This window comes from Tamandua tetradactyla, chromosome 25 (assembly GCF_023851605.1).
Source record: "Tamandua tetradactyla isolate mTamTet1 chromosome 25, mTamTet1.pri, whole genome shotgun sequence".
NCBI lineage: Eukaryota > Metazoa > Chordata > Mammalia > Pilosa > Myrmecophagidae > Tamandua > Tamandua tetradactyla.
In genome coordinates, this window is record NC_135351.1 from 43,682,078 (window position 1) to 43,708,954 (window position 26,877).

At 48.6% G+C, this 26,877-nt stretch overlaps 1 protein-coding gene across 1 annotated transcript in view; it reads left to right on the top strand.

Annotated features, from left to right (window-relative positions):
* Positions 1-26,877, top strand: part of UTRN (utrophin) — a 440,716-nt gene that overhangs the window by 91,461 nt on the left and 322,378 nt on the right. The window contains exons 7-19 of the mRNA XM_077143388.1: positions 1,402-1,574; positions 3,969-4,084; positions 4,761-4,918; positions 7,923-8,120; positions 8,946-9,127; positions 9,860-10,010; positions 11,160-11,279; positions 12,893-12,994; positions 15,662-15,769; positions 16,041-16,220; positions 17,028-17,197; positions 20,968-21,091; positions 26,652-26,739. Of these exons, the coding sequence (XP_076999503.1) occupies positions 1,402-1,574; positions 3,969-4,084; positions 4,761-4,918; positions 7,923-8,120; positions 8,946-9,127; positions 9,860-10,010; positions 11,160-11,279; positions 12,893-12,994; positions 15,662-15,769; positions 16,041-16,220; positions 17,028-17,197; positions 20,968-21,091; positions 26,652-26,739 (1,870 nt within the window). The remainder of the gene's footprint in view (positions 1-1,401; positions 1,575-3,968; positions 4,085-4,760; positions 4,919-7,922; positions 8,121-8,945; positions 9,128-9,859; positions 10,011-11,159; positions 11,280-12,892; positions 12,995-15,661; positions 15,770-16,040; positions 16,221-17,027; positions 17,198-20,967; positions 21,092-26,651; positions 26,740-26,877) is intronic.

Consider the following 26,877-nt stretch of genomic DNA (forward strand, 5'->3'; position numbering starts at 1 on the left):
ACTATTAATCATTATATAAAATGATTATCATTCTATTCTGTGATAATAGCATATAATTATCAAAATCAGGATGATAACATGAAAACAGGGCAACTTTGTACACTGTAGATCTTGCTGAGATTTTGTCAGTTGCCCCAGTGTAATGTCCTTTCCAGCAAATCAGAGTCTGAGATCCAGCATTGTGTTTGTCTGTCCTATTTCTTCAGTTTCTCTGTTTTGGAGCAGTGTCTGAGGCTTTCTTTGTGCGTCACGATATTGGTACTTTTGGAGAGCACTGGGCATGGATTTTTAGCACGTTTGCTGACGTTTGTTCCTGACCACACTCAGGGCGTTTGTTTTGGCGGGGCTGCCCCCAAAGCGACGCCAGGTCCTTCCCCCGCACAGGATGTCCCTGAGCTGAGCTGGTGGCGAGAGCCGTGGCCCTTTACTTGAGGTGGGGTCGCCAGGTTGCCCCACTGCAAAGCAATGACCCTTTGTTACTAAAAACTTTCTTGGGGGGAGGTATTTTGAGACTGTGTAAATATTTATGTCTCTTCACAGTTTTATCTCAGTTTCAGCATCCATTCATAATTCTGACCTTGATCGGTTGTTATTTTGATGGTTGGAAAATTGTGATTTTTCTTATTTCATCATTCAGTAGTGATTTTTCTAACTTCAATAGCAATTTTTTATTTCATCATTGCTTTCACTTTTAAAGAAGAGCTTTCCCTGAACTCCTGCTTATTTGTGTATCTTATCTATCCAGCCATTCATCCATTTATATGTAGATCAGTGTAGATTCCTGGGTTTTTACTTATTCATTGTGTTATAATCTTTTACTATTATTATTTATTTTGATGTTCAAATTACCCCAGATTTGGGCAGTGGGAGCCCCTTGCAGCTGCTCCTCTGTCCCTCTGATATGGCTCCATCTTTCTTTTGAGCACTTCCCTAAAACATATGTATTATTTTAGAAATGTAATTTAAGAAAATGTGTTAGTTCTAGATTTAAGTCATTATTGTCACCAGAAGTACTTTATTCTTTGATTTTGATGGCCGTCTTTCTTTCCTTCCTCATTTTTGTAGAAAATAAAATTCACTTTTCCTATTAAAAGGTCTTAGTAAATATACAGTATGAAAATATTACTCTCGTGAATAAGCAATATGCATTGCAATTAAACAACACAAGTATTTATTAAAATGTATAAAATACAGTATTGTATGTGAAGGTGGGGCACGAATCACCTCTAGATCCTAGTACCCCCCAAAAGAATTGCTCTTAAAACTTGCGAGTCTTTCCAGCTGTGGAGTGAAGGGAATGCTGGTCCCGGGTCACCATGGCTCCCAGAGGCCGTGCTCTGTATTCGGGGCTAGGGCCCAGCGCCCTTCTGCGCCCTTAGGCAGGTGTGTCCTCTCGCGCAGGTCCAGGACGTCATGAAGGCTGCCATGGCCGACCTGCAGCAGACCAACAGCGAGAAGCTCCTGCTGAGCTGGGTGCGCCAGGCCACGCGGCCCTACGCCCAGGTCAACGTGCTCAACTTCACCACCAGCTGGGCCGACGGGCTGGCCGTCAACGCCCTGCTCCACCGGCACAGGTGGGGGCTGGTGGGGAGGGGCCTGGCCACCTGGCCCTCCCCCGGCCCCGCCCCCCCGCACCCCTCCCCCAGCACCGCCCCCCACTCTGCCCTCGTCTCCCAAAAGGTTGAGGAGAGGAAGGTCCACCTGGTCTCTGTCCTGTAGGGTGGAAACGCCCCGTCCCCGGCTCCCCTCCATTCCCTCCCGCATCTGCCCCACTCATTCAGCATTCACCGGTGATGTTTGCAGAGTGCTGTTAACATGTATTCTCATACTGACGAATAAGGGAGTCTAAGTCCAATGCATTTCCAATTAAAAATAGCAAACGGTTTTTCTTGAAACTCGTAAACAGATTATATAATTATATATAAGAGGAAAGATCAATGTTAAATAGCCGGTGCACCCCTGAAGGGAAAGAACCAGGCTGGGTGACTGCCAAATGGAAATCGGAATCAACGATGAAGCTATAGCAATGTATGCAGTCCTATAAACAAATGCACCAATATAACAGGTTAATCATGTGAAATTGTCAATATGGGACTGCTTTTGACCTACAAAAAATGACCATTTCATGCAATTAAACATACTAGAATGCAGAGCTCTGAAATAGCTGCGTCATACAGGGGAATCTGATAGACCACCACACCGGCAGTACAGGTGAGGAGTGGGCAGGTCGGAGGCAAGTGGTCACCCTGGGTAAATTAGCAAGTGAGGTCCCTCTCCCACCCTGCCCCACACCCCAAGGTTAATCCCAGATGGACTGAGGAGTCAAGCTTTGAAAGGCGAAGTTTGCTATTTTTATTACCATCATTAATGATTTATTATCTCAAGGTTCACTTCCTGTAGGGTCTTTGCCAGTATATAAAAATCTGATGGACTTTGCTACATCTAAACCATCTTAAAACTGGAAACTCATTAAATTCTTACACTTTTAGTAAGTTTGTCTGTGGATTTAGGATTTTGTTATTAGAGCGGTTGAAAGTTTACAGAAAAATCATGCAGAAAGTAGAGTTCCCATATACACTCTCGCCCAGCCCTAGTTTTCCTGTTATGAACCCTTTGCATGGAGCCTTTGTTATAACTGATGAAACAATATTATAATTACATGATTAACTATAGTCTGTAGTAGAATTCATTCTTTGTGTTGTACAGTTCTGTGATTTAAAAAAATCATTGTGGTAATATATACAACAACTTAAAATTCCCCATTTTACACTTTAGGGCTGTTAGTCACGCTCAGTGCTGTGCCTCCATTACTACCATCCATTACCAAAACTTTGCTGTTGTTTTTATTTGGTACAGTGCCGATTTATTATTATGGTTCTCTTTTTCTTTTATTTTTTTTCCTCTTTGTGCCAGGTTCTTCAATACAGTGCTGACTTAAAGTCAACCTCCCCTCTCATCCGAGTTGGTTAAGAGGTTTTGTGAGGGAACTACTGAATTTGAGCTAATACTTTTTCATCTATTGATGAAGCAGTTTAGCAAATATTAGTTGAGTGCCTTCTCAGCATGTACAGCAGAGAAAAAAACAGTCATTCCAGTAGAGACAGACAATAATAAAATAAAAGAATAAGTTGTAGCGTATCCAAAAATGGCAATTACTCAAAGAAAAATACATCAGCCAAGAGGGGAAGAGGCATCAATATGTGACGTGGGGGGTGGGGGGTGGGATATGCTTTAAGAGATGAAATCAGAGAAGGAACTGGGTGAGTGGGTGGGGGAGGCAAATCCTGGAAGGTCTGTAGGTCTAAGATGCTAGAATGGATACTCTGCCAAGAAAGATGTCAACTTTTGGGTAGATCCAAACAATGTCGAGGTCCAGTTTGTGGGGTTAAAAGAAACTTAAGATAGAAATAAAAGTACAGACAATAGTCCCACGGATGGAGTGATAGGAGAGAAAGCCTCCTTGGGCCTTTTCTGTGACCAGGTGAAGGCTGGTTTTTCTGCTCTGCATCCCTTGGTCTTTGACTGGTGGGTTGAGTTCAGCACCATTGCTTGTGATAACTGACATGCTTAGATTCCTTTCACCATCTTATTTCGGCTTATCATTTCTTTTATTTCTTTTATGTTTCATTTTTCCTTTCTTTATTTTCTTTTGCTTTGATATATCCCCCCTCCCCTCCTCCTTTTTTTGTCATTTGCTTTTGGGGAAATATTATATGCCATTTTGTCTTTTGGTGGTTACCCTGGAAGTTTTAACATGCATGTTTAACCAATCTGAGAACCTTAGAATGTATTGCTTTCCTATTTATAAATTGCCTTCGAGTATGATATATTAGACAAACCTTTGAGTTACAATTTAAGAGAGAAAGTATTTTTATTAACTCACAAGACAGATGCATTTGAAGTAGTGGTGGCTGACCCATCTCTGCGTGGCCCAGTCTCATTGCTTTTTGTTTGCTTGGTGCTTTCAGACCCGACCTCTTCAGCTGGGAGAGAGTCGTGAGCATGTCCCCTGCAGAGAGGCTGGAGCACGCCTTCAGCAAGGCTCAGCAGCATTTGGGAATTGAAAAGCTGTTAGATCCAGAAGGTATTGTTCAATATTTAATTCCAACCTTGATTTTGCTTTAGGATTTTGAATGTTTTAAAAGCAATGTTTCTATTCATTTTTAGAAGGGATTATGGTAACTGAGGAGAGTTTTTCCTCTTGAAGTATGGCTAGAAGGCATTTTATTGTAAATGCATAATTAGAAACTTATTTATTTACCAGTTTATAGAGTCTTTCAGGAAGGAAGTTAATTATATTATTGGAGAAAAGCTAATCTATATTAAAGTTTTAGGAAAATACAATTATTAGATAATTTAATACTTGAATCAGTTCATTAAAAGGTGTTTTTGTGTGAACTTCTTCATGTGATATGAAAGCTTTCGTTTCACATCTTGCAGGGTAGAATTCTAGGTTTATTTTCATAGTTATCAACAAAGTCTGTGTCATCATCTTCAGTGGGAACTAAGGGTAGCTTATCTTGGAGCCTTTTGTGGAAGATTTTTTAAGAAATGGGATAGGGGACAAAAATAAATATCCTCTTTGCTTTTGTCTCCTATGTTGTTATTTGAAATAGTAATTTACCGAGCTATGAGATTTCAAACTTTTATGCCAGGTAGTACGTGTGGGTACTAAGGAGAGTTATTTTGCATTGAGTGTGAGCAGCGCACATCTTTCGGACATCTGATTTGGCCGGCTTCTTGCTTTGTTCCACGTGTAGATGTCGCTGTCCAGCTCCCTGACAAGAAGTCCATAATTATGTACTTAACGTCCTTGTTTGAGGTGCTGCCTCAGCAAGTCACCATAGACGCCATCCGCGAGGTGGAGACTCTTCCGAGGAAGTATAAGAAGGAGTGTGAAGGAGAGATGGCCATCCAGGTCGGTTCCACAGGTTCTTAGATACCGTGTCTGACCCTCGCCTTGGCTTTCTCGCTGGTTCTGTGAACAGCCCGACGAAAACCCTTCCGAGGAGTTTTCGCGTGGATGAGAACACCCTGTTTCTGAGCTTCTGTGAGCACACGAGGTCTGGCCTTACAGTTGGCACACCTCCGCATGCGTGCGATGGGCAGCCGCAGCTCGGCTGAGCGGGGTGCGGCGGATGACGCCCGGGCCAGGGTCTGGCCTGCGGCTCTCACGGGGCTCCACACTGGGCATCAGGCGCTTTTCCGTCCTTCCAGCCCTGCTGTATGCACCGCCCAGTGCATTCCTGAGTGCTAGTTTTCTTTCTCCCCTCTTCTCTTCCTTCCCCCTCCCTCCCTTCCTATTTCATTCCTTCCTTCTTCCCATTAAGAAAGGATTTTTCCCATCCATCTCACAGGCCCTTTCAGATGACAGTCTTCTTTGCCCCTTTCCTTTAGAAGGAGAAATTGCCCCTTGTGGGTTTTTCCTGAAGGGTAGGTGTGAATTGGTTTATAGTTCTTCCTTCTGGTGGCAACTTTAACTTTTTTGTCTCTTACCCTTGGTGGGATGGGGCCGTGGCTTGGCAGTATTCCAGCTTCCCCAGACCCCCAAGTCCTGACTTGTCCCGTTTGCTGGTTTTCTTGGTCTAGACACACTCACCAGGGCCAATTTCAAGTTAACCAAGGTTGTGGCTTGTAGAATTCCTGAATATTTATGGATCAGGTGGAGTCCATGAGAAGCAGCTCCAGCATGCAGCGGGGAGGGCGGCAAGGCAGGAGAGCGAGGGGGTAGCGGACTGCAGCTGGCGTGAGGTGAGAAGGTGCCTGACCCTGGCGTTTCCCCTGCTTTGCGAGAGGGGGTGGTGGTTGCTCAGTACACGGTGTGGGTTTGGAGACGTTAAGCACTTTCCCATCTGTGCTTGCACTTTGCAAGCCCTTCAGCTTCTTCATGTCCCCTGAGTTATCCCTGGACGGTCCCTAGCTCTTGGCCTGGGCCAGGGTCAGCGGGTCTCCGGCCAACCCACGCGCTCCCGTGCACGAAGCCCTGCCTCTTCTCTTCTCTTTCCCGGAGAATTATTTTCTTCCACCTGTTTTTCATCACCTTCCGATGTCTCTTCAACTGGAGTAGAGATGCACGTGGATTTCAAACGATAAGAAGCATATTTTAGGGAGGAAGGAAGTATGGGATTTGGGGCTTAAATTTCAGCCCCGTGACCCCTCCTCGCTTTGGGCTGATTAGCCTCTGAATCAGAATTGTCTATAAAATGAACATGTAAATGACCTAAAATGATAGTAATAAGCACCCAGTAAGTGGCAACATTCATTATTACAATTTTTTATCTCTCAAAATTTTTGGCATTTTCATTCATTCTCTTTCAGTGAGCTCCTTTTTAAAAACTGTCATTTAATTTCAGTAGATTCACTTCTTGGCCCATGCAAAATAATAACAATAATAATTATAATAATAATAAAAATAATAATTTCAGGGGACTCATCATGGTCTTGAGTTGACATGGTATTTTTGTTTTTCCTCTGTGTTCAGAGAGCTTATCTCTTATTTTAGATTTACTGTGTGTTGTAGATACTAACCCTTTTATTTTCTCTGTTTCAAGACTAGCCGTGGGAAAGGAAGTGACGTGAGAAGGTGGTAGGAGCTGGCCCGGGTGGGATCTGGGCCCGTTGTGGCTCTCTGGAGCCTGGTGATGCCGGGCTGGTGGAGGCCTGCCCGGGCGGGAGGCACTCGGCTGCAGGGCAGGTGCCGCCCACCTCAACCAGGCCCCTGTTTTAGGGGCTCTGATGGCCGTCCCGCTTTTGTCTCTGAGCTTTGGAGTCATTTCTTTATTGGCTTTCGGCTTGTTTTGTTAGAATCTCAGAACCGTGGGGCATTATACTTCTTATAGTGAAAGCTCTCTTAAAATGAAGACTTCATTTGCCTTCACGAGGTACAGGCAAAATGATGGCTTCTGTTGAGGAATAAGGGAGAATGAGAACTGTGGGAACTGCTGGCCACCTGGTTAAGGGCACGTGTCCTGGCACTGCCCGCTTCACCTGTGCCCTCACCCAGGCCTTAGAGGCGCTGGCGTCCATTCGGCTGTGGTCCCGCCCACTGCTGGCCAGGGGCCTCCTGCCCAGCCCCCACCTGTGCCGTCCTTTCCACAAGCCCACGCTCTAGAGCACTAGCTGGGCAGCACTTGGTTCCTTCTTCTCTGGAAGGACCTCTCAGGTGAGCATCTCTGGGCACTTGCTTCTGGAGAATGCCTTCCCCCGCCCACCTTGTAGCTGCTGGTTCCCAAGTGACTTTTCCTTGCTCACCAACTTTCGTAGTTCTCAGACGCCCTCCTTTGTCATCTGGAGGTTTGGTACTAAGTCATCTCCAGGGTTCTTTTGGCTCCCTGTCATCTCCAGGGTTTTAGGACTTTAGGTCCAAGACTTAATTCTTTCCTTTCTCTGCCCTTGGCACCAGCTGCCTTTTGGTTAACTAGTGTTTAACTAGGATCCCAGCCAAGTTCCCATGTCCGGCTCTGCTTTTTCAGGTTCCATCCGTCCTTCAGGGACCCTCATACTTGAGCCTCTCCCTGAAACGTTCCTGTTTTAGGCTCTGATGAACTCATGTGGAGTCTCCTGTTGGAACCACAGAATTTACAACTTGACTATAAACCACTAATAGCCATTTTATTTTTGGTCAGAGGTGACCCATGGCATTAGTTACTTTTACCCAACTATATTGGAATCTCCTTGAGTCCAGAATCCGCAAGGCCTACTGCTTTTGCACTGTATGTCCCCTTAGGGCATACAATGAGAGCTTTCTGATATCACGGCCTGACTCTTGAGACTGGGGTCGTGCCTGAGTCCCGGGGTTGTCCCTGAGTCCTGGGGTCACACCTGGACGCCTTGGTCTCCACGTGGGCTCATCTACCTCGAGTATGTCGAGCGCCTTCTGGTCTTCACGCAGCCGTGGGCTCCCCTGGGCTTTGGTTTTGCAGAGCTCCGCCCCCGAGGGGGAGCAGGCGAGCACAGAGGCACCCAGCACTGTCACCGAGGTGGACGTGGACCTGGACGGCTACCAGCTGGCGCTGGAGGAGGTGCTGACCTGGCTGCTCTCTGCTGAGGACACCTTCCAGGAGCAGGAGGACATCTCTGACGACGTGGAGGAAGTCAAGGACCAGTTTGCGACCCATGAGGTCAGTGTCTCTGAGCTGGGGCAGGACCTGCGTACCCCAAGGCCTGGCATTTACCAGCACATGCCGCTCCCCCCAAACGCCTGGTGGGTTTCAGGTCTTCTGTTATTTAAATAGAACCTTGGAAGCTGGCACAGGTGAGGGACTCTGCATTGGAATTCAGTTTGGGATTTTAATCATCCTCGCTTGCGTATTTTATAGAGCTCTGATGAAAATCAATGCACAGAACACTCATTTCTGAGTGTATCATTACAGCCAAATAAACAAAATGAATTAAAAACACCTATCTCAGAGTTCAGGGGCTTAACCAGGAACTGACTTATTTATTGTATGATTCAACAAGTGCCGTACTCAGAGTTCCTGTACGATTTTCTCTAATGAAAGCTCCCTGCTGTTCTGAGGACGTGCTTTTTTGCAGTGTAGTGAATTTGACTCTTTGGGGATTTCTTTAGGAATTAGCAGTTTATTGTGCAGGGATGTGAGTGGGCAGGTTTTATTTGCTGTTTGGTTTGAAAATAATGGAAGGTGGCAGTGTCCATTCGGCAGTTCTTCCCGGGTGGGGCTGGGGGCACCCAGTGTATTAGCTCCTAACCCAGCCTCGGCCGCTGCTGGGGGCACAGTCAGCGTCTTGTCCCACGCGCCCCCTTCCTGCGCACGCCAGGGGCTCGTGTCCGAGTTGCAGAGCCGGAAAACTGGATCAAAGTCTGCTTTCCCTCCTGCTCCCCTGGGCCCCGTTCCCGGCGGCGGGTGCGTGGGGGCCGCGCTGCGCCTTGCGGGCTCGGGCGTGCGTGCTCACGGCCGGCGCGCGCCCTGCGGTCCGCCCTCCAGGACTTCATGATGGAGCTGACGGCGCACCAGAGCCGGGTGGGCAGCGTGCTGCAGGCCGGCAGCCGGCTCATCGCGCGGGGAACTCTGTCCGAGGAGGAGGAGTTCGAGGTCCAGGAGCAGATGGCGCTGCTGAACGCCCGCTGGGAGGCCCTGCGGGTGGAGAGCATGGGCCGGCAGGCGCGGTGAGTGGGGCGGCGCGGGGGCGAGGCCGGGGTCGCCCACTGGGAGGCCCTGCGGGTTGAAAGCGTGGGCCGGCAGGCGAGGTGAGTGGGGCGGTCGGGGGGCCAGGCCCCCAGACCGCACCACGTGGTGGCCTGGGTGGTCCGAGTAGCACAGGGACAGTCTGCCATCCGCAGAATCAGAGATCGTCAGGCCACTTGCCTTGGTCTTGTTCTTTTGGAGATGTTGCTGAAATTTTGTCGGCTTCTTCTTTGGCATTCCAGTGAAACTTAAAAGTAGAAGTAGGAATGCAAAAATAGAAGAGATATTTCATAGAGACAGCTTTCTATTTGCAGCAGTAAAATTGGCGAATCACAGTGTGAAAACTGGACTACAGTCCCATGTTATAACAGTTTTTTTCCATGGTCCATTTTGTGATTTCATGCATCCTGTATGAAGGAGCAAACTGCATTCCAGTGCAGTTTCCACCTATTTAATGAACAGGAATTCCTGATCAAGAAACAATGATTCTGATAGGAGCAGAGAGTGCTGTTTATTTGCATTTGTTGATGGCATTGAATTGGCTCCATTTAGGAGGAAAATAAAAGTCTCCGCTGCCTCCTGTATTTCCAGGCCAAGCGCCCCTTTCATGGTAGACCAGGCATATCCCCTGGCCCGGTTTCCTTGGTGCCCAGGGAGCCCGTTTCCCTCGCCTGGGGCAGAGGGCGGTGGCCTGACACTTTGTCCCCCCCCAGGCTGCACGACGTGCTCACCGAGCTGCAGAAGAAGCAGCTGCAGCAGCTGTCCGCCTGGCTGGCGCGCGCTGAGGAGCGCATTCAGAAGGTCGAGGCGCGCTCCCTGGATGAGGACCCCGAATCTGTGCAAATGCTGCTGGACGAACACCGGGTAAATCGGCCTCGTATTTCTCTTACACCACATCACATCTGGAAAAGCTGCACTTTTCCTAAAGTCGCAGGGCCCCCTGGCTGGCATTGTCGTAGTTCAGGGGTGGGGGCCATCTGCAGGTGCTCCACACACTGGGGCTCGTGGGAAGGCGGCTTTTCTGAGCCTGGGATGACCGGGCAGGTGGAAATGGACATGGGTTTGTGCAGCTTTCTTGGGGAAGCGTCCAGCTGTCACCAGATTCCCGGGCAGCTGTTTGGGCCCTGCAGACTAGGAGCTGAGTCTGGTGGTGGGGCAGGGAGGGAGCGCAGAGGGGGCTGCGCGGGGTCTCACCCAGCCCTTCACCCACAGTGCTTGCCGCGTCCCTGACCCAGGAAAGCATCGGCACCACATCAGGAACTGAGATTTGGCAGGCAATTTAGTTTTGTGGCCAGTTTAAGAGATCGCTTTTTTTCATATTCAAGATAAGAAATGGTGGAGTAACTATTTTTCCTGTAAATTGTTTGAAGCGTTTTGTTCTCAGTGAAATATCTAGATAACTGAAAAATAAAGCTTTAGGGGCACAAACACAACTCGAGGTATTTGATGACACGATCAGTAGTCTTTAAATAAATTCTTCATTCACGTAATTCTAAAGGCATGACCTTGCCCTCCACATGGATGAGTGAGAAGGGAAGGTGTCTGTGCTCCTTAGTAACTTTCCCGCATAACCAGTGAAAATAGCTTCTACCACGTGGCACCCTCCTCCCCTCTCACTTTATATCATCCTGCACGAATTAAAATGGTCTCTGACTCTGTGGATCTAAACTCTGCACTTTCTCGATTTAACAGTTTCAGGTCTACATTCTCATCTTCATCCCTGGGGCAGACATTGACTTCTTTATGATGGTTTTTTTTTGGCTCAGAACTTGGGGTAAAAGTTATGACATCCCATATGCAATCTGTTATAGCGCTGCGTTTTCAAACTTTGGTTCTTAGTGAGATATAAAGATGGATAAGGGCTCCTCCCTTAGTGGAATACTTAGGATAAGGACTGGAAATTTGAACGCCAGACCTCATTAGGTCTTCTTAGTGACTGTTGACAACCAAGTAGATGCCGAACAGGAAGATGTGCAAGAGCAGAAATAATAGTGTATCTAATTTTTTCTCTAGAGTTTGCAAAATGATCTTGAGGCTGAACAGGTGAAGGTGAATTCGCTGACACACATGGTGGTGATTGTTGATGAAAACAGCGGTGAGGGTGTGACCGCAGACCTGGAAAATCAGCTACAGGTAAGGGCGCGTGGGGTCGGGGAATCCTGCAGGACCTGTGGTCGGAGACCAGGTAGCCCCTTGCCCCGTTCTCACTGAAGCCCGGAGTAGCCTTCCTTAGGTTGTACCTCCCAGTCGGTTTCCACGGTGAGTGGGTTATAAGAGGGTCCAGATGTTGGTTCCTTCACCTCAGCTGTGGGAGTGGGCATGCAGATTTGGCTGCCACCCCGACCTCTGCTGGGGGACACAGACACTCTTGGAAGCACGGGAACACATCTCAACATTGGCCCACAGCCTGTGGTTCCAAATCACAGAGGAGTTTGATAAAATGTGGATTCCAGGGTCCCACCTAGACCTCAGCCCCCGGGGTGGGGCCTACCAAATCAGCACTTTAAAAAATTGTATATACATTCTGAAATTTGAGAATTGTGGCTGTGCAGAACTTTACTATCCCTGTTTCTTTGGGGCTTCAGTGTATGAATGCTAACAACAGCTCTGTGAACCCCAACAACTTGCTTTTTTTGAGTGAAGGCTATGATGCTTTCTTTATGCATCTTTTGACAGAGCTGGTGATATCGTATTTGAATAATACCTGGATTGGCTGGTATGATGTTTCCAAAGACTGTTATTTAACAGACAAGAGAACAATGTCCTCTTGTAACGTTTGAAGTCTGCCTATATTTAGTCACTAACTGAGAAGTAGGTGCCTTCTCCACTGCAAGGAAACTGGATTGAGAAAGTTTGAACTCATGAGGTGAAGCAGATGATTTCTTCCCGCTCGGAGCAGTTTCCTCTTTCCAGTGAAGAAATTACTCTGCTACTGAGGACCAGCTCAGTGCAAGCGGGAATGAAGTAGCTGTTGTCATATAATAATAGAAAAAGATATCACCTTTGTTCATCATTATTTATAAGGTCGTCAGAAAATATTTTTGAGAGTTCTCATGAAAAATGACTTTTAAATATTTGTTCACCAAATTTATTTTATTTAGTATCGCTCATCCTTTTGAGTTGCCAGTTTTTGTGGAAATTTCTATAAGTCAAAATGTAAGCAGAAACATCTGTTAAGTGCTTTTTTATTTTATAGAAATGCTCTTCATATTCCAAATATACTTTTTATAAAGTTAAAGCTTTTTCATAATTTTGAAACCACAAATGAAAATTTTATTGACATGTAAAAGGGTAAGGTTAAGAAATAATTGAGGTACTGAATTTGTTATTTTTTTTGATAATTATAGCTTGAGAAGTTTGAGCACAAAACATAGATATGTTTGCTCTATTTTGAAGAAATAGGTAAAAATGCCTTCTCATATTATTTTGAAATAAAAAAACAACAGTGAAATGGAAAGAGCAGTGATCTGAAATCAAAAGATATAGGCTAGGGGGCGGGCCATGGTGGCTTAGTGGCAGAGTTCTCACCTGCCATGCTGGAGACCTGGATTCGATTCCAGGTGCCTGCCCATAGCGGGGTTGAGGGGGGTGGGGGAAGAGACAGGCTAGGGTTCCAGCTGGGCAGCTTTAGAGCCCCTGCATGTGAAACAATGGGAAAAATTCTACAGACCTTCCTTTTTCCCACCTGTGAGGCTCTAGGAGTAGCCTGCAAAGGCTGTGTTCACAAGGAAGGTTTCTTCCCCCAGAGGCTGGGCGAGCGCTGGTCCGCTGTGTGTCACTGGGCTGAAGCCCGGGGCTCCCGGTTGCAGGAGGTCAGCCTGTTGTGGCGGGAGCTACTGGAAGAGCAGGTAAGAGCCCAGGACCCAGAGGGGGCAGAAGGCAGCCCACTGGGGGGTAGAATCAAGTTGTCTTGGTTACGTTTCTCTGAAAGGAACAGACACAAATAATTCTTTTTTATCTTTTAAATCAGTTTTCTATCCATTTTATAACTAGTTATTCATTGAGAGCATGCTACATGGCTGCATTGTAATAATACTTAACTTGACCTGTTTTCATTGGTTAGAGTGTTAGTGTTTTGCGATGCTGCTCTCTTGATTTGTTTGACCTTATAATTGTTAGATTTATGTTGGGTAATATATCAACGCAATTCCTAACATATGGTTTGTACTCAATAAATATTAATAAATGAATCAACTAAATACATTGTGAATTTTAGATCACATGGCTTTTTCTTGCTTTTAACCAGAATAAGTTCTGCAACCAATGAGAAATGTTTTTTAGCAAAGTCACCACTGATTTAACAATCTGTTAATAGTCTCTTTTTTCGTTGGGGGTTACTGCAGCACATGAAGCTGTGGTTCAGAGCTACCACCATAGTTTTCTAGGCAGGGTGGGGCCTTTTGCTTATTCTTTTCTCTTCTAGAAAAGGAATCATCAAAACAGAATATAAATAAGGAAAAATCTCCCCCTGCTCCAAACAGTTATGGCTTGGAAAATAAGCAGTTCTGTTTCCACATCTCAGAATACCCATTTTGATTCTTCTAAATGCATTTCAATTCCATCCATAAAAAATAAACATATTCTTTTCATGGGGAAAAAAAGTATATGACACTTAGTAATACAAATGTATTACTAGGTATGGTGGCAGATGGCACTTGTTAAAAAGAAGGTTACAAACTTTGTCCAAATAAAAATTGTTAATCACTTTTCCCTCCTCATCTTTGGTCAGAATTTTCTTATTAGATTTACATAATGGATTTAATTCTGATTCATGAAATATTTACATTCGCGTAGACTCATATACAGGCCAGCGAGTCTCATAGAATAGATACATTTTATTTCAGAATTGACAACTGGAGACATCGCTTGCTAGAGAAAACCATTGTGCTACTCTTCCACCAAGTAAACTATTAAACATTTGGAGAGGAATGATGTGGCGACTAAAAACAAAACAAAATTTCAAAAAACAACCAAGTTGGGAGTGGATAGTATTTTGGCCCCTGGCATCATGTTACGCTTTGAAATGACCTTTGAGTGGATTTCTTCGTTGATATGGAAGAAAGAATCTTGTAAAAATGTAGAAGGCAACATTGGCTCCTAATGCATAGATGATTTGCTTTTGCATGGCCTGAGACCAAATACACTGTAACTCCACTAAAAAATATCATTCTAGGGCTTATTGTCCAGTCAGTTGCAGAAGCTTGCAGATGGTTGCAAATGGGCTCTGGAAATGCATTCTAAGCCCCTGAGCACGTGCCAAGTTCTCGGTGGGTGTGGCATGCAGGGTTTTCCATTCAGGACTCAGCCTTCCTTCCCAAGCCTGACTTCCCCCAGACCTTTCTCGGACCCCATGCTGGAACCCTGAGCTGACTGTCTGTGCCATCTCAGGTAGTCCCAGGAGAGCAGGGCGGGTTCTGCCTTTTTCCTGCTCTTACCACTGCCTGGCCCTTCACAGATTTCCTCAGAGTTATTTTTTTGTATATTTTTTCATTTGCACTCTTGGCCTCTGTGTTTTTGCTTAAAGTATTGCCTCTCCTCGGAATGCCTTTTTCCCTGTCTTTTTATTCTCTGGGATCCTGGAGTTCTCTGGGAAGTCCTTGCTGCACCCCACCCCTCCTCCTCGGAATTAATTAGCTGTGTCTCTTCTGGCAGCCTCTGCCCCTTCTGTCCACGTCAGGCATTTCTGTCTGTCTTTTCAGCCTTTCTAGACTGAAGCAGGATCTGTGCTGGCCTTTTACTTCTTTAATCTTCGTGTGCTTGGTGGGTTACAGAGGCAAGGCTGAGTAAGCTGATAAGTAAAACAACCAGGAGAGACGTGACCCCACTGCACGTGCAGAAGTCCCTACCCTGCAGTGAGCAGAAAGGGCCGGGTGGAAGCTGCTGCCTTTTGGGAAGATGATTCCAGCGTGCCACAGCTGCTTTTCTGCTCGGTCGGCCTTCAAGGCTCTCTGTCTCCACAGCATAAATGTTTGGCTTAGGAAACACGCGCTGTTGGCCAGTGGAGTTATAGTGTCATTTGTTGGTATTGGCCCTTCCTCTGATTGTAGGGTATGTGACCTGCTGCAGGACCTTGGGCATCAGTGTGGGCTTCCGCAGGATGCTCCGGAAAGACCGCTGGTTCGGGCTCGGGCCTGGGCTGCCTCTGCCCTGGACCAACCAAGTGGCCTTGGACTTCTCTCTCCTTCCTGCTGAAAATGGGGGGCTGCAGCAGGCAGCCTGTGCCCCTCCTGCCTCTCCAGGCTTGTAATGCTCTGCTTTTGGAGATGGGAGTGGGCACTAGCTTTTTGGCTGGTTTCCAGCTGCAGGTCCACTGTCCAGTTACTCTGTTTGAATCTGGAAGGATGATGTTCTCCCAGAAGCTGCCCGGGCTGTTTGGGCTCCACGGTAGGGATGAGGAGTCCTCCTTATCCCAGGGCAAACCGCTCGTCCCATACGAGTCAGATTAATGAACTGGGTCAAATTGAATGGCCGGTGAGTTCCCCCAATGCATCTGTACCCCTGCTGATTGCTCGCAGTGCCTGCTGAAAGCTTGGCTCGCTGAAAAAGAAGAGGCTTTGGGTCGAGTCCAGACAAGCAACTTCAGAGACCCGAAGGAGCTGAGTGTCAGCGTCCGCTGCCTGGCGGTAGGTGCCACAGGGACGGGGGTCTGGGCCGTGAACGCGAGTTTTCTCCTGCTTTATGAGGGTTGACAGGATTGTGTGAGCACTGATCATGGCTCCTCACCTGACACAGGGATGCTGACCTGCAGAGGTCCGGAGACAGGAGCTCTGTGTTTCAGTGTTGCTGGGCTGCGGGGATGTAAATTCTGCTCTGACATGTCCAGGGTTATGGCCCCTGGTTGGGGACCTGTGCCCTCCTGTGAAGAGGGAGCTCTAGGCCGTCTCTGTGTGCTAGATTTTAAAGGAGGACATGGCAATGAAGCGTCTAGCCTTGGACCAGCTGACTGAGATTGGCCAGGACGTGGGCCAGTTGCTGGAGAGCACCAGGGCCCCTGAGAAGATCAGCAGTGACCTGGCAGAGCTGACCCAGAGGTGGGATGCTTTGGTGCAAAGGCTGGAAGATTCCTCCAACCAGGTACTGCCGATTTGAGTACTATGCTGTTCCATTAAGTAGCAGTTTAAACGTGAATGTTCAGGTTACTTTTCCTTTTCATGAGATAAAAGTAGTAGGTAAACTCAAAAATTGGTTCCTTATAGCCTGCTTTCCTGTCAGATTGAAAAATAGAAATGTGAACACCTCCTTTAGTCTCTTAAAAATATTAATACATATTTAAAAAGCTTATTAGTATCCAGTGATTTAATCCTTAGTAACCGGCATTTATCCATTATCTATTAATCTTAAAATATTTTAATGAATTGATCAAAAATAAAACTTTGGTTTGTACATGAACATTCCTAGCACCGTTATTTATAACAACCAAAAAGTAGAAGAGTCCAAACGTCTGTCAGCTGAGGGTATATAGACAGAATAGGAGCAGACTCAGTCTATCCCTACTGTTCAGCCGCAGAAAAGAGAGAAATACTGGCTTAAACGGCCACACGAAGCTGCCCTGGAAGCGTTATGCTGAGGGAGAGAAGTGGTCACAGAAGACTGCATGCTGCCTGGTCCCGTATATGTGAAGTGCCCAGAAGAGGCAGATCCCAGGGGCAGGAAGGCTGATGGTGGCCAGGGATGGAAGGAGGGATGGGGAGTGACTCTTCAGGGTTTCGTTTCGGCGTGAGGAATGAGGCTGGAGTTAGATGCTGGGGGCGGCGGCACAGGTCTGCGATGTAGTAATAACCATTGAAATGGCACCTTTAAAGGGGTGGGCTTTAGGTAGGTACACGATATCTCAATAAAATGGATGTAAGCACATTAAAACGTGGGGGATTTCTCTCTCAGGTGACTCTGGCTGTAGCAAAGCTGGGCATGTCCCAGGCCCCTCAGAAGGGCCTCCTGGAGACTGCTCCCGTTAGGGAGCCAGGAACTGCGAAAAAGTCCAAGCAAGAGCTGCCTCCTCCCACCCCACCAAAGAAGAGACAGATCCATGTGGACCTGGAAGCCAAGAAAAGGTGTGCGCCCACCCGACCCCACACAGATGCGCTTCGGGCTCGGCACTCACAGTTCCCATCACGGATCCCATGCATGGCCGCGTCGTCACGGGAACCCACCTCCCGAACCCTGGCTGCCCACATGCGATGCCTGCATGCCATGCCGCTTTACCCTCGCTGAGCACCCAGGCCGTCCGTGTGTCTCGTGTCCGGGCTCCCAGGCTTCTAGGCCGTCCCACGTGTCTCATGTTTGGGCACCCAGGCCATCCCACACGTTTCATGTCCAGGCACCCAGGCACCCAGGCCGTCCTGCACATCTCGTGTCAGGCACCCAGGCTGTCCCACACGTTTCTGTTAGAACAAATTGGGGTGGTTTGGTCCAACACTCATAACCATGATGAGCTAAGGTTGAAAGGGGTTTATTTTAAAGTAGGGAGGGGGAGAGGAGGGGGCAGGTGGAAAAGAAGGGGGAGAGGGAAGGGGGAAAGGAAAACTTTCTTCAAGAGCCTGAAGAAAATGTCCACCTGCATTGTGATGCGTTTCTCCTTTTATACCCTGAAGTTCGCCTTCCCTTATTGGTCCTGAATTCTGCATTGGGCGACTTGTCTAATTGCCTTTGGCTAGTATTTTTGCTTCCTTCTTTTTGTGTCTGTCCTGACCTGTTTGCTCTTTATGGGTGGAGTTTGTGCTGAAGTCCTTCTTTGATGTGGTTGCTTGCCCCAGGCAGCGTCTGGCAAGAGGCATCACATGTTGTGGCAAGGAGGAGGGGAAGGGAAAGGGTCACGAGTCGGTGGGCCATGAGTTTTGGGTGTTGCTGAAGAGGGAGAAGGGATTGGGGCCGAGTTCCGTACTCTGCGACCTGTCGGTCTCGTGTCCAGGCACCCAGGCACCCCGACCAGCCCGGGCATCTCATGTCCAGGCACCCAGGCTGTCTCGTATCCAGGCACCCAGGCCATACCCCGTGTCTCGTGTCCAGGCACCTGGGCCGTCCTGCACGTCCCGTGTCCTGGGTTTGGTGTACAGGGCTGTGCTAGGGAACCCTCTTTCCTGCTTTTCCGTCGTTGTCCTTGTGACCGAGTCGCCCTCGACTCGCTCCTCCTGCGCGATTGGTCCTGCTTCTCCTGCCCTGTGAAACTCCTCCCCCTTCTCGCTGTTTAAAAAAATGTACTTAATTCAGGGAAGCCCTTCCTTTTTAGCCTCCTTTTTCCTTCCTTCTTTCTTCTCATTCTTTTGTCATGTTCTCTTTTTCCTTTGTTCTGCAATCAGATGCTTTAACGGATGACTGTGGTTGGCTTAAAGGTCCACGGTTGGCATGCAGTGCCCTTGTGTCTTGTTGATTCGAGAGGTGCCTTGGCCTCCTTGGGATGAGGGTGGCGGCAGCTGACATCCGCAGAGCTCGTGCGTGGGGTGCCTGCCAGGCTGGGCCCGGTGCTGAGTGGGCTTCACGCTGTAGCAGCCGCGCCTTGAGACGGCGTGGGCTGTGTGCCTTGCTGCGTCCTCCGGGTTCCTACGCTGGGTGGGTGGGCGGCCGTCCAGGCCTCGTAGAAATGCAGGCTCCCCGGCCAGGGGCCAGCAGGGTCCACCCGCGGTGGGCGTCCCTCTAGACCATGGGCAGCACTTCTGCCTCTGCAGTGTCCCCAGTGGGACCATCCACCCCAGGGAGGCAGAGAGCGGTGCCAGGGCCGGGGGAGGAAGCCGAGAGCACAGGACTCTAATGCCTGAGTTTAAACATCACTGCGCTGTGAGGGGTGCGTCCCACTGTGAGAAAATGGGGTGCTGCCAAGGTGACTTAAGAAGGCCGGGCCGTCCCCAGTGATGGGGGTCAGGTCTCCCTCCTCTGTCTCCTTCTCGAGAAAGGCCTTCCCCAGCTGCCCTCCCTGACTGGGCCCTGGTCTCGCTGGCCAGAACCCACGCCCTTGCCCCCTGGGAGGGGAGCTAGCCGGCTGCTGCGGCCCCTCGGCCAGACAGGAAGACGTGTGGGGAGGGGACCTCCGGTGGGGGGGCAGCCAGTGAGAGCCTTGGGGCTCCATTCCACGACGGGACCGAGGCAGAAGGCCTGTCCCTGCACTCCTGGACAAGTCGACACTGAGCACACCGCACGAGGCGGTGGGATCTCGCTGGGAGGAAGGTCTTTTAACTCCAGCCCAAATCTGCCCCCACCAAGTCCTTCCCTGGGTACAGGTCTGCCCTCCATTCACCCTAAAACGCAGTGTTCCAAACCATTCCTAGATGGTTTCCAGACCCTTCAGCAGCCTGCTCCGGAAAAGAAACACGTTTAGCTTGGCTTTGGTGGGCGGTCACCTGGGACGTGGCTCTGAGCCCTTCAGGGGTCATCGTGGAGCCTCACTCAGCCATGCCCTGTGGGCAGCTGGGTGCTGTCCCTTAGTGGCCCTGAATGTGGCAGCCTGGCCACACAAGCCAGTGACAGATGTGTCCCCTGTCCCTTCTCTCGGGGTTGCTGCATCGGCACAGGCTGCAGCCACAGACGGGCAGTGACCTCCTGTCGCCTGGACATCTGTCCCTGTGACCCGAGTTGGCCGGCCCTTCCTGGCTCCCTTAGGTTTGCAGGTGACTGGTGCTTGGCCACGGGAGGTGCTGAGTGCTCCCTGAGTGCTTTCCTCTGAGCGGTGAAGAACCAGTGCCTGCTGGGGAGCGTGTAAGGCCACGTGGCTCCTGGTATTCACCTTGACAAATTCCTCGCCTATCGCCAGGAAAATGTCTTCCATCAAAGACTGCGGCTCGCAGCTCTGTGGGAACGCCTTCCGGGCAGCTTCCCTGAAGAGCTCATGCTGCTGTGCATGGGGCCACAAGGAGTCGCCAGGGTCCATTCCCGGCCCTGCCGGGGCTTGGCTTTGTGGGCTGGGCAGTAACTTCACACCCCAGAGGGACCCTAAGCCACGTGGCTCCTGGGGTGCACTGCAAGGGCCTTGCTCACTCCTTCCCACTGCATGTGGGCCTTCCCTGCACCCCCGAAAGCCTTCTCTGCACCCCTTGAGCTGCCTACATTTTATGCCCACTCAGCAGCATGACTTTTCTCTGGTCCTGCCTCCACGGTGAGCACGGAGGGCAGATGCTGTCAGGCCAGGCCGGTGGTGAAGCCCCTGACCGGCTGCACGTGACCCCCAGTGTTCCGCAAGGTCCCGAGCATCCCCCGCAGGGCCGGCCGGCACCCGAGGCCACTGCAGCCACGCGTACCGCCGCCTGCAAAGTGCGACACCCCCCTTCTGCCCCCCTTGCGGGGAGAACCCCCTCCGCCATAAAGCTGCCTCCCTCGGTGCCAGTCCCTCTGGGAGTGCGTCCCCCCCTGGGCTCCTGCCCTGGGGACCGCGCGGGACTTCGGCTTTCGCCTCCTCCCTCCTCCTGTGGTCACTCGCAAGGCCTGGCGCTGTGGCCACGCAACTTCCAACCTAGGGTGGGAGCTCAGCAGCTCCCTGTCGAGGGGGTGTAAAGCCGACGGTGGGGTGCCCAGTCCTCGCATCTCCGTGATTAGCTTGCCGTGCTTGGGCTTCCCTATCCATGGGAGTTCTACGGGCATCATGGGATTTCTTATGAAGTCTTTAAATTATGTAATTATTTCATTTAATTTTTGTTGCTGTTACAACCGTATTACTCTTCCCGACTTAACTGCACGTGTACGGACGCGCTCACTTGGCGTGGCTGGTCTGTCCCAGTGAGTGTGTAATGCGCATGGGGGGTGTGTAACGCATGTGCTGGGGGGGGTGTGTGCCTTGCTCTACCTGAGCCGGTGTGTCCGTAAGGGACGCGTGGCGCTGACCCCGATCCCCCCACAGGTTTGAGGCCCTGAGCGCGGAGCTACTGGCCTGGCTGGCTCGGGCTGAGGCGGCCGCCCGCAGCACAGACATCGGGGAGCACGAACCGCTGCGCGAGACTGTGGAGTCGGGACAGCGGCGACAGGTACGGCCCCCACTGTCCCCCGCAGGCCGTGCATGTTGGGCCGGGTATGCTGCTGGACCACAGAGGCGCGGGCCCTGGACGCTTCCTGCCAAGAGACGCAGCTGCTGGGGTCACCATCACTGACGTGCTGAGTGATGCGAGAACCTCCTGCCCTGGGGTCCTCCGTGGGGAGGCTGGTCTCAGGAGGCCATGGGGCATGGCTCTCACAACAAGACGTGCCTCAGTATCCCCTGCAGCTGCCATGGCGAGGAGGCAGGGGTTGTGTCTCTGCAGAGCTGTGGTTCTGGATGAGACAGCAGGTGCAGGCAGGGGCGGACAGGGGTGGTCAGCTGTGGGCAGGGGCGGGCAGGGGCAGGCAGGGGTGGTCAGTGTGGGCAGGGGCGGGCAGGTGTGGGCAGGGGCGGTCAGGTGTGGGCAGGGGTAGGCAGGGGTAGGCAGGGGTGGTCAGTGTGGGCAGGGGCGGGCAGGGGTGGTCAGGGGCGGTCAGGTGTGGGCAGGGGCGGTCAGGTGTGGGCAGGGGCGGGCAGGGGCGGGCAGGTGTGGGCAGGGGTAGGCAGATGTGGGCAGGGGCGGTCAGGTGTGGGCAGGGGCGGTCAGGTGTGGGCAGGGGTAGGCAGGGGTAGGCAGGGGCGGGCAGGTGCGGGCAGGGGCGGTCAGGGGCTCGGAGGTGAAGGTCTGGAGCAGTGGGTCCCACACCACCCACCCTGGTCTCTGCACGCAGCGGCCTTGCTCGCGCCTTCCATGTGCAAATCTGCAGGCTCCCACAGCTCTCACTGTGGCCTTCCCTCCCTTGCCCGACGTGCTCACAGCCCTGGGCTCCCTGGCCTGACCAGGGGCTCCCTGGCACACAGCCCCCACCTGCCTAGTAGCCGCACTGGGGCCTCTGGTTTGGGGAGGACAGTGTGGTGACCGCAGCAGCAGTGTGGCCGCTGGGCAGTCCTCTCCTCTAGTTCTGAGAAACCACTGGTGACTCCCATCATCTGCCAGGTCTGCCCTCGCAGTCCTGAGAGGCCCGGGCTGGCCGATGGTGTGGAGGTGAGAGGTCCGTTGTGGAGCAAGCCCCAGAAAATATCCACCCGTTAACCTCTGTCCGAGGAACCAGGAGCCGCTGCTCCGCTGGAAATTCTCCTGGCCACACTTGGACGTGCGAGGCTGCCGTTGTGTTTGTCCATCCAGCGCGTCATTGGCAGCCCCTGGGTTCCTCACTTCGTGTTTCCCTCCGTGTTCGTTTATGTCGTTGCTTCGCACTGGTGGTGATGGGTGCAAAAGGATTGGGGAAAATGTAAAATAAAGACAATTTTATAATGTACTAATGAAATTTAATAATCCTAACTTTTCTTGCAAATTGGGAAAAGATTGGCTTCATTTCATTTTGGTGGAGGAAAACCTTGTTCCAGTGATGAACCGCATCAGGGAGAGTCCCCGGGACGTGGCAGAGACTCAATTAGTCAAAACACGTGATCGTTTTTCTCCAGTTTGACAGCGATTTTTTTCATAGACATTAGTTTAAAAACAAATGGTATTTCTTAAACCATCTTGTTAATATTTCTTGATCTTTGACTGTAAAAATGGTTATGTTAGTCATGTTCAAGCTTGTGCGGATTAGAGTAGGAGAGTTCTGTTTATTTGGTAAAACTGATGTTTGCATTTTTTCTTTTTTTGACATTGCCATTAATTTTTTTGTTGTATAGAATAACATATATACAAAGCAAAGACATAGAAAAGAAATAGTTTTCAAAGCACCCTTCAACAGGTTACAGGACGGTAGTTACAGGACAGATCCCAGAGTTTGTCATGGGCTACCAAGCCATCCTCTCAGATTTTTCCTTCTAGGTGCTCCAGAATGTAGGATGCTAGGAGGCTTAAATATTTTTTTAATTAACCCAATTGAATTTTTTCTTTCTTTTTTGTGAAAAATAATGTATATACAAAAAAGCAATACATTTCAAAGCAGAGCACCACAATTACGTGTAGAACATATTTCAGAATTTGATAGGTTAGAATTCCACAATTTTAGGTTTTTACTTCTAGCTGCTCTAAGATACCGGAGACTAAAAGAGATACCAATTTAATGATTCAGCAGTATATTCATTTGTTCAGTCCTGTCTTCTGTGTATAACTCCACCGTCACCTTTGATCTCTCCATCCTTTCTATAGGGCTGTTTGGGCTATGTCCATTCTGACCTTTTCATATTGGAAGGGGGTGTTTCTTCTTTTAATGCGATTTTATTGAGATATATTCACACAATACAGTCCCTCTGAAGTGTTCAATCAGTGACTCACAGTATAATCACATAGTTGTGCATTCATCACTACAATTTTAGAATGTTTTCATTACTCCAAATTAAAAAAAAAAAGAAAGCCTAAAACATCCCATGTGCCGTATCTCCCTGTATCATTGGCCCCTAGCACTGGTGTAGTACATTTCTTAGTGTTGATGAAGGAGTATTCAGATATCAGTGTTGATGCCAGGCCATAGATGGCGGAAGCTGCATTTTCCCCCATATATCCCCCTCTCCTTGGCCCTTTGTGGTGACATACATTTGTTCTAGTTCATGAAAGAACTTTCTAATGTAATCACAGCCATCGCCCACCACACGCTTCACGGCATCGTCCTGTCCCTTAAGAACTTTCTAATGTAATCAGTCATCGCCCACCACACGCTTCACGGCGTCATCCTGTCCCTTAAGAACTTTCTAATGTAATCAGTCATCGCCCACCACACGCTTCACGGCGTCTTCCTGTCCCTTGCACGGGGGAGCATAGAAATGGGATTCTGCTCTGCAGAGCGTGGTAGAAGTAACACGGCTCGCCTTGCCTTTTTGACCAGGCTCAGTGTTAGTGTGGGTGAGATTTAAATAGAGGATTAGGAGATGGTAATCAGTTGGGATACAGTAGTAGGAGAAATTTCAGTTACTGAGTTGGGTGTGTATGTGTGTTCACATGCATGTGTGTGAGTGTTTACGTGTATGTGTAAATATGTCAGTGCACACATACATGCCCACCGTTATGTGTGAATATGAGTGTGCATGGCAGTGAGTATGTGCATATGTGTAGAATGTGAACACAAGTATGTGTGTGTTAGTCTGTGTATGTACATATGCATAAGTGTGTGGGTATGAGTGTGTGTGTGTGCGTGTGTGCAGTCATGCATGCACGCCTCCCTTTCTTACCTGTTCTGTTCTGGAAAGATTTTGTCTTCTCCTGACATTTGAGGTTAAGAGATGGGACAATATCGACCACACAGACGTGAATATTAAAGTGGAGAGCCCTCCCCCTCCCCCAGTGCTTTGCGCTCTTCCTTCCCAGCCTGGTCTGGGCGGGATGGCTCCCACAGGGCACGGTGGCGGGAAGAAGAGCCGTTCTGCCATCCCGGGGTGGTGACCCTTCAGCGCCCTATCAGCACGCACCAGTGCCTCCATGGGGTGGGTTCCAAGACACGTGTCCCTCTGGCACTCACATCCGGAAATGTGCCATGATGGAGATGGGAGTGCCAGATATGCATGGGACACGAGGCTCCATGACTGTCTGGCAAAGGGGATAAAGAATGTCCCATATCGTGTCTGTGTGTGGTTGTCCAGAAAATATAACGAGGATGAAGGTTCCCCGTAACGCGCTCCACACTGGACACTCTGCACCTGTCACCACTTTTAAAAGCCTGCAGACTGGCAGGGTGGAGGAAAACTAACAGCTGATTGTCAAGTAAAACTAGCACTGCCTTCAAAAAAGAAAAATTAAAAGCCTGTGTTTGCCTTCTCAAACATAAAAGAATAACGTGCTTTATGGGCCCTAAAGCATATTGCCATTATTTAAATGTAATGTATGAAATATGAAGTGTTTGAAGTTCACATTAGTCCCTAGACTTAATATAATACCAACAAATAGTATCGAGACTCAAAGTAGTTCTAGCTCTTTTCCTTTCAATTAGTTTTTGGTTCCCAGGTCTCTGTCATAGCACATTCAGTTCTTCTGGCTCCAGTGACTAACTTTATGGTGTGAATTGCACTTAGGTTGTCTATGTCAATGGATAGCATGGATTTAAAATACTCCTTTTAATTAGTTCCTCTTGAGAGGGCATCATAGTTAGAACACAGAATGATTTTTTTCTTATAAAAAGCCCACGTTTCATGGTTGCTAGGGATTTTTGGTCATGGTTTGTTCAACTTTACCTTCTCAGATTTATTCAGCTCTAGGGGGCTGGCAGGTAGATTGTATATTTCTGTGTTGAAGTCTCTTAGGTGAAAGTTGACTGAACTACTTAAAAATAATGTGGAAGGGACATTAAATGTCTAAGATTAAAATACTATCAACATATGGTCTGTATTTTGAAATTTTAAAACTTCAACTTCTGTGTGAGACCAAAGAGAGACATGCTTATTTTCTGCAAAATTTATATTTTGGGTAGTATATTACCTAGTTTAACATGTATGGTTAGTTTAGTTGAACACTGTAAGTACATGGAATCTTGCATAGGGTGTGAGATCTTGTTGGTTTGTACAAGTTAGTGTGATGCCCCAATATATCCCAGAGTAATTTGGACAGTAAATAAAGAACTATTTGCACAGTTCTCTTGGGGGACTGGGGAGAAAGGAGGAAATATTCAACTTCCCCATTTGGAGAATTCCTGATATTCCTGCAGGGACAACAAAAGCAATAGGCTAAGCCCTCAATCTTGGGGTTTGCCCTTATGAAACTTATTCCTGCGAAGGAGAAGCTAAGCCTAATTATAATTATGCTTGAAAGTTACCCCAGAAAACCTCTTTTGTTGCTCAGATGTGACCTCTCTCTCTCTAAGCCAACTCAGCAGGTGAACTTGCTGCCCTCCCTCCTACGAGGGACATGACTCTCAGGGGTATAAATCTCCCTGGGAACGTGGGACAGGAGTCCTGGGATGACCTGGGACTCAGCATCATGGAAATGAGAAAGCCTTCTTGACCAAAAGGGGGAAGAGAAATGAGACAAAATAAAGTTTCAGTGGCTGAGAGATTTCAAACAGAGTTGAGAGGTTATCCTGGAAGTTATTCTTATGCATTATATAGATATCCCTTTTTAGTTTATGGTGTATTAGAGTGGCTAAAGGGAAGTGCCTGAAACTGTTGAGCTGTGTTCCAGTAGCCTTGAGTCTTGAAGAAGATTATATAACTATACAGCTTTTACAATGTGACTGTGTGATTGTGAAAACCTTGTGTCTGATGCTCCTTTTATCCAGGGTATGGATAATGAGTGAACAAGATGAATAATAAATAAATAAATAATAGGAGGGTTAAAGGGTAAAAAATTGGGTAGATTGAAATACTAGTGGCCAATGAGAGAGAAGGGCCGGGGGTATGGGATGTACAAGTTTTTTTTTTTCTTTTTATTTCTTCTTCTAGAGTGATGCAAATGTTCTAAAAATGATGATGTTGATGAATATGCAACTATGTGATGATATTGGCAACCATTGTATACCAATATGGCCTGTGGGGGGGGAAGATTTCTCAATAAAAACATTAAAATAATACTATCAACATTATAATGAGAAGGTGTTTGCCATGCTCTCATATTGGGACTTTATTTTCAGGAATTAGAAAAAGAAAAGGCGGAAAGAAGCCCCAAACTGGATGAATTAAACCGAATTGGACAAACTCTTTTGGAGCAAATGGGAAAAGGTGAGATGATTGATATTTTAAAAATATTTAGATGCTGGCATTGAATAATGTTTAAAGCTTGACAAATCAAACATTTATTTGAACACTCTTACCCTCTTTTTGCTAAAAGATGGTTTTCAGACCTTTGTTAGGCAGCAG